The sequence below is a fragment of the Abramis brama genome (assembly GCF_963993115.1).
Source record: "Abramis brama genome assembly, chromosome: 4".
In the NCBI taxonomy this organism is placed as follows: Eukaryota; Metazoa; Chordata; class Actinopteri; order Cypriniformes; family Leuciscidae; genus Abramis; species Abramis brama.
In genome coordinates, this window is record NC_139966.1 from 56,655,528 (window position 1) to 56,662,818 (window position 7,291).

General features: G+C 35.1%; 1 protein-coding gene across 2 annotated transcripts; it reads left to right on the forward strand.

The window, feature by feature from the left end:
- The first annotated feature begins 298 nt into the window (after positions 1–298).
- sypl1 (synaptophysin-like 1) lies at positions 299–6,532 on the forward strand. Of its 2 annotated transcripts, none has more exons than XM_084112524.1 (5): positions 299–839; positions 1,928–2,046; positions 3,264–3,468; positions 4,024–4,215; positions 5,466–6,532. In XM_084112524.1, the coding sequence occupies exons 1-5, from the start codon at positions 768–770 to the stop codon at positions 5,595–5,597; spliced, it is 720 nt and encodes a 239-aa protein (XP_083968650.1). In that variant the 5' UTR covers positions 299–767; the 3' UTR covers positions 5,598–6,532. The 2 variants fall into 2 exon arrangements, with proteins under 2 accessions (XP_083968650.1, XP_083968651.1); XM_084112525.1 differs by lacking the exon at positions 299–839 and adding an exon at positions 1,574–1,750.
- The last annotated feature ends 759 nt before the right edge of the window (positions 6,533–7,291 follow it).

Consider the following 7,291-nt stretch of genomic DNA (forward strand, 5'->3'; position numbering starts at 1 on the left):
AGGTTTTTTAAACTATGGTGGTATTTTAATTTCGTGTCTGCTAACGTCTTTGTCTCGTTATATTGTGTTAGTTTAGCACTTGTAATGTTTGGGTCTACACAACAACATGTAACATTCGTTGGTAAATCATAATTACGGAAAGTCATAACTGACGCGATATATATGGTCACGGCTTTGACCGTTCCAATATGGCGGACGGCTTACATATAGCGGCCCATATAAACAGCCGCTAATGAGGCATCTATCTGTCAGTCTATATGGCTCCACATACATACTTACATACAGACCTCCACAACTCGCACCCTGAAGAAACTCATTCAAATGACAAGTTTAACTTATGGGTGAACTGTTCCTTTAAGAGACTTGAGAGTTTATAACGGAGCACAGGAATGTCGAGAATCCATCTCTAGCGTCTCACAGAATCATATGACTGAAATATTGTTTGCTGGGCTGTTTTACACGCGCATCAAAAAACCGAGAGAAGAAACTATATATTTATATATTGGATACACACGTCAGATACATATTAATCAAATATATTAGGCTTCTAGTGTCTGCTTAAAAAACGCTCAACAAAAATAAATCTGTTTCTCTTAATAATTCATCTGGATTTACTCTCGTTTCCTCGCGGAGGAGGAGCAGCATCATTTACCACAGAACCACGTCACTCTGTCAAACTTACTTTTTTCGTATGAAAACTTGAGCCAGAAAAGATTTGAGCCCCTTCCTTTTCTTCCCGGAGGATATATCTGTGCCGCTGGAAAAAGATGCAGACTGGATTCAGATTAAACTTGAGCCCTGTTCGAGAGCCTCTGGGGTTTGTTAAAGTCGTGGAGTGGGTGAGTAAGATAGTTTTCATGCTTTAACTTTCACACGAAGAGCAAAGGCCTCGCAGAAAGCGCGTTTACACGAATGCATTCTTCCATGCAAATTAACCAGCCTTAATATTTAGCACAGCTACTTTACTTATACTAGTAGATTTAGTACTTAAACATGTTATGCACACGAATTATTTAATAGTGAGCAATACCCATGTGGGATGCATTATAGCCCATCTACAATTTTAAATCTGGGAATTTTTTTCCTCCCCTTGAAACCTGAAAAGACAATTAAGGCAAGGCAAGATTATTTATATAGCACATTTCATATGGTAATTTACACAGAAAGGAATTAAAATAATCACAAAATATAAGTAAGGTACATTAAAACGGTGATAAAAGAGTAAAAAGATGATGCATAGATACATTACTCTCCCAGTATATCATGTTTTTCACAGATGCTTGCTTTACTGTGAGATTTCCCCATGTTGGAAATGGAGTGGGAGTATGGATTATGTTTTGTCTATAGCATGCTCAAGTGCATACTAAGAAATGATAAAGTATGCATATTTTAGTATGCTTATAATATGTTTTGCATATAGCTAATTCAAAATAGAAGCATTTCCACTTTTCTTGGGACTGCATGCTTTTCCCCCATTAAACGCACATTCCCTACACCAGCAACTCAGCACGTCTTGAGTTTTCTTTAGCCACCTTCTTACATGAAGTTCCTCCCTTCGTTATTTCCTCAGAGGAATCTGATATCGGCAGTGGAAACGGAGTCACAGCTGTTGCTGTCTACAGCGGCTGGTTTTCTCCGTTTTTGTTAGGATTGCATCTTGAGATTGAGCTGGCAAACAGGATGTTTCATGCAGCGAAGAGACAAACATCTGGAGTTGGGAAATGAGCTTGACTTTGGCCACGAACAGCAGGTCTTCATTTAGCTTAGCAGGGGTTAAACACAAACCGGCAGGGAATCAGAGGTTAAAACTGAGCACAAGATCAGATTAGGATGTCAGATGATTCATGGGCGGAGAAGAGGGCTTATTTCATGTGCATTTAGGAAAGTGAAGCTGTTTCGACTCATGTAATGTTGTGTGTTTCTGCAGCTCGCTGCTGTTCTTGCGTTCGGGACGTGTGGAGGATACACTGGCAGAAACCAGCTCTCCATCTTCTGCGACGGAGGAGACAACCAGACACTCACTGCCACTTTCACATACCCGTTCAGGTGTGGCCCGATCATGGAGACGCTTCCCGCGGTTACTATAGTGACTACAACTGTTGGAACCTTTTTGATTATTTAAATAAAGATTAAATAATTGTTGTCTTAGCAACTAACGGAAACGGAAACTGAAATGGCAATAAACTGTCAAATTAATTAATCACGTCTAACACAAAAGTTTGTAAATGTATGTGCGTGCGTGTGTGTGTGTGTGTGTGTGTATACACAAACTTCTATGTTAGATGCGATTAATCAATTTGATTTATATATATATATATATATAACCTAATAAAAATGACACAATTATTACAAATTTAACTCAAATTTAAATGAAGTTTCGACATTGACTCGACTAATATAAACTCATTTCAGGGTTATTGTTTTATTACTATTACAATATTTTTGATAATCGAAATAAGCTAAAATAAAATACAAATATTATATGAAAAAAAAAACTTTATATGAAAATTAGAAATGTTGACTTGGCAACTAACTAAACTAAAACTAAAACTGAAATAAAAAATAAACCTAAATAGTAATATAAAAAGAATTTTAGATAGATAGATAGATGGATAGATTAACAATAATGACAGAAACACATAACACAAATTTAACCCAACTAATATAAATTCTTTCCAGGGTTATTATTATTATTATTAATAACTAAAACTGTTAAAAAAAGTGTCAAATAAAGGTGAAAAATAAATAAAAATAAAAATAAAAAATAGGTTTGTTATCTTGGCAACTAACTGAAACTAAACTAAAACTGAAATAAAAAATAAACCTAAAAAGTTGTGTAAACCTAAAACCATAAAAAATAATAATAAAAAAATAAAAAAATTCATAAACATAACACAATTACTAAAAAACAGGTAATTTCAGCAAATTAAGTTCCGGCAATGAAACACTCATTCAGGTTTGGCCCGACTTATATAAACTCTTTCCCGGGTATTACTATTATTAACTAAAACTATTAAAAAAAAAAAAAAAATTAAAACAAACTAAAATAAAATACAAATATTAGTTGAAAAAAAAAGTCTTTAACTAAACAAAAATGAGAAATTAGAATTAAACAAAAACTGAAATAAAATAAACCTAAATACTAATACTAAGAAAAAACCAAACACTAAATAAAAATGACAAAACCACAGTTAAATAAGACCCAGTTTAAAGCTATAATAATCACTCCTCTCCTCACATGTTCTCGGTGTTGTTCACTGAAGGATGAGCCAGGAGCGTCTTGTGGAGAACAACACCACCCTCTGCAACCGCAGCGTCGCCGAGACTCATCTGGTGGGAGACGCCTCGTCCTCGGTGGAGTTCTTCGTGGCCGTGGCCGTCCTGGCGTTCCTCTACTCGATGGCGGCTCTGCTGGTGTACCTGGGATACATGCATGTGTACCGAGACTCAGACTTCGGCCCTATGTTTGTGAGTACTAGAGCTTGAACTGTACAGTCAAGTCAAGTCACCTTCATTTATAACAACATGGACTGTTTCAAAGCAGCTTTACAGTAATAATAGGAGATTACAGTAGCCTAACAGAGATTGTTTTGTCTTTACAGCAGCTCTAGGGTAAAGATTAATTAACTAAAGTTAGTTTTCAGTGATTCACTTCCATTGCAAAGATCATTATTAACTTAGGGACCGTTTGCACAACATGTATTTTTGGTAACACTTTACAATAAGGTTCATTAATGTATTAACTAACATGAACTAACAATGAACAATACATTTGTTACAAGATTTATTAATATTTGTTATAAAAAATACAGTCGTTGTTCATGGTAGTTTACAGTGTTAGCAAACACAACCTTTGATTTTAATTACGTATTAGTCAATGTTGAAATTAATATTAACTGAGATTAATAAATGCTGAAGTAGTATTGTTTATGTTAACTACTGAACCTCATTGGAAAGTGTTACCATGTTTTTTATATCCCTGATTTATGCATTTTTTAAATTTTCCTTGTGTTTGTCTGCTAGGATTTTGTGTTAACCTCGGCGTTTGCGTTCCTGTGGCTGGTGTGCTCGTCGGCGTGGGCTCGAGGCCTGCAGACGGTGAAGGACGCCACCGGGACGGCCGGCATTGACTCGACTCTGGCGCTCTGCAGGGACGCCGGTGTCCGATGTGAAGTCACTGAGTTTGCCAGCATGCGCTTGCTCAATATATCTGTGGTAAGACACAAAACACACTGAACAATCAGCAATACGTCTTTCACAAAACATCAGCTAGAATTATGGTTGACATGAAACAGGAGTCTTTTCTTCCACATATTGTGTATGTGGAGCCATATAGACAGACAGATAGATGCCTCATTAGCGGCTGTTTATATGTAAGCCGTCGGCCATATTGGAACAGTCAAAGCCGTGACTTTATATATCGCGTCAGTTATGACTTTCCGTAATTATGATTCACCAACGAATGTCACATGCTGTTGTGTAGACCCAAACATTACAAGTGCTAAACACGATATAACGAGACAAAGACGTTAGCAGACACGACATTAAAATGCCACCATAGTTTAAAAAAACTGTAATATTGAGTTAATACATATAAAAACACAAACCAACACATTCTTACCTCGGTATATCCGGGTGAAACCGGTTCTGGAACAAGAACAAATGTGGGCGGGGCTTGATTTTGTCTGTGGGGAATTGATTGGATGGTTGAGGTTTGCTATTGGCTGATCTCATGTGAGTGACAGGTTGAGCCCCGCCCTCGTCATCAGAGAAGAGATGATGTCACTGCAGGAGGGAGGGGAAGTTATTCTGATTCAAGATTACAAGGAACATGAATAAAAAAAAAAAAAATTAAATTATGTGCTTGGATATATAATTTATTATAAATGTTGCAATATTCCATAAAAAAATTAGAATGGTCAGTTTTGATTTCATGGTGACTTTAAGATCCAATGATGGGTAAACCTCTATATTATTACCAACAAATATTATTTTTGCATTGCTATTTGCCCTAATAGTAAAATAAAATAAATAAATCCACTATAGCATTTCTATGAGTTTCCAAAAGAGGGGAAAATTACATTCATCAAAAGAGAGAAAGATGTCAAATGATCTGTCACTCCCTCAGTATTAACCAGTTTTCTGTCATTTAAAGGCAAGGTAAGAACAGTGTTATAAATGTACATTAATAAAATAAAATAAACGATGTTAATAACTCATTACATATCGTTGGTATAATCATATTAAATATGAATAATAAACCAATTAGATTATTGTTAATATTGTTATTATTGTTAAATATGAATATTAAACAGCATTTTCAATGCATTTAACTTCCTAAATGTTGCATATGCCAGAATATTAAGGTAGCATGGGACTTTATTCATTGCAATCAATAGTGCACGATCAGCATGCTTTTTAAAGTATGCATGTTGTAAACGCCTGACTGCACACTTCATTCTCAGGTGTTTGGATACTTGAATCTCCTCATATGGGTTGGGAACGCCTGGTTTGTGTATAAGGAGACGCGCTGGCACTCGCAGAAGGTCAACGCTCAACAAGCTGCGGGACGGGGTCCGGCCACAGCACACATCTGAACCCCGACACAACACGACCAATCACACTTTAGCCTTTATGAAGAATACGGTTACACTTTATTTGGTAACACTTTATTTTACAGTGTCCTTGTTACACATGATGTATTTACTATAGTAATAACTATAAATTATGCATAATTACATGCAACTAACCCTAAACCTAACCCTATAGTAAGTACATGTACATGCTTATTAATACTCAGTACTTAAATATATAATTACACTAATTATATATTTAAGTACTGAGTAATATTAACTACATGTACTTACTATAGGGTTAGGTTTAGGGTTAATTGCATGTAATTATGCATAATTTATAGTTATTACTATAGTAAATACATGCATTGTGTGTAACAAGGACACGTTAAAAAAATGTGTTACCAAAACAAAACAGTTTATGCTTGCAATTTATAAGAATGTGTCATGTTAAATTGCATATTGTATTCATGTGATTTTTCTCTCTCCTCCTTTTACGTTTTATATCTTTCACCTTTTGATTTCTTGTGTACTTGAAGAACGTGTCGTTTTTAAAATTGTTTTATCCTTTGTAATACCTTTATATATAGTGCTTTTTTGAACTTTTAATGGAAATGCAATGTCTTGAATGCACTATGACATTTTACTTTTACGATGTTTCGCTGTTTCTTCAACCTTTGCGTTCATGTTCACGTGTTACGGTGAACAGGCCTTTCCACAGCGTCATTCCTGTGTATTTTTGCATTTGAAAATTGTAGTTTCGTCCTTATTCATGTTTATTTTGCCTTTATATTGTTATCTATGCATTTAATGCAGTATTAAGCATTTCTAATGGTGCTGGAGTTCCTTCCTAAAGCCTTTTCTTTGTTTTACTTCCATTCTTGTTCATGCTTTTGTTTCTTTATTTGTTTTGATGAATAAAAGTGACTGTGAAGTGCACTTGGTAGTGTTTGAATCTATGCAAGCCTGATATCTCATGTTTTGTGCTTCTGGGGAGAAAGGGTGATTTCTTACCCAAATAAATCTGGGTTTCCTTCTGGTATAATAGCGCTTTTGTTTGCTTGCTCATCCTGTGACTTCTCTGATCAACATTTGTCAAAAGAACAAGCAAAACATTCTCCGGAGCGAATGCCTCAATAAGGTCGTTCACAGTCGTGAATTGTTTTCGAGTGTCAAAAGAGATTGTAATGTCCTACAGGTGTTCTGACCCCTGACTGTCCGCGTTTGGCTTATTTATCTCACATAGGCTATTCATATCTCAGTGAGATGCGTGTTTGTTTTGTGCTGTGGTTGTGCATTAGTTAGTACAGGATGGGCTGATTTAGGACAGTACTTAAAATAATAAAAAAAAAACTATAACTGTACTATATCCTTGTGAGACCCAGAAAAAAAAGTATTTTGAATTATTATTATTTATTTATTTTCATGTCATCACATTGTTTAGAGCAAAAGAAATTAATGGTAACATTTTTTTTTTGAAAAATAATATTTTATTCATGTTATGCTTTGTCCTCTGTAGTGGACGCCAGGACTCAGTTGTTTAAAAAAAAACATAAATTACATGTATAGGCAAAAACAATGGGATTTTTTTAACCAAAATTTGTATAAAGATGATTCTCAACTATGTTATAAAAGATATAACGTAATGAATTGATACGCCATTTTACTCTATGCAATATGTGGGTAAAATGGCCATAAATTAATATTCCCATTCAATG

Bases quoted from the DNA above. Each gene is read 5' to 3' on its own strand.
- sypl1 (XM_084112524.1), top strand. From the start codon at position 768: ATGCAGACTGGATTCAGATTAAACTTGAGCCCTGTTCGAGAGCCTCTG. The intron at 840-1,927 runs GTGAGTAAGATA...GTGTTTCTGCAG, and splicing joins TTGTTAAAGTCGTGGAGTGG to CTCGCTGCTGTTCTTGCGTT. The intron at 2,047-3,263 runs GTGTGGCCCGAT...TGTTCACTGAAG, and splicing joins ACTTTCACATACCCGTTCAG to GATGAGCCAGGAGCGTCTTG.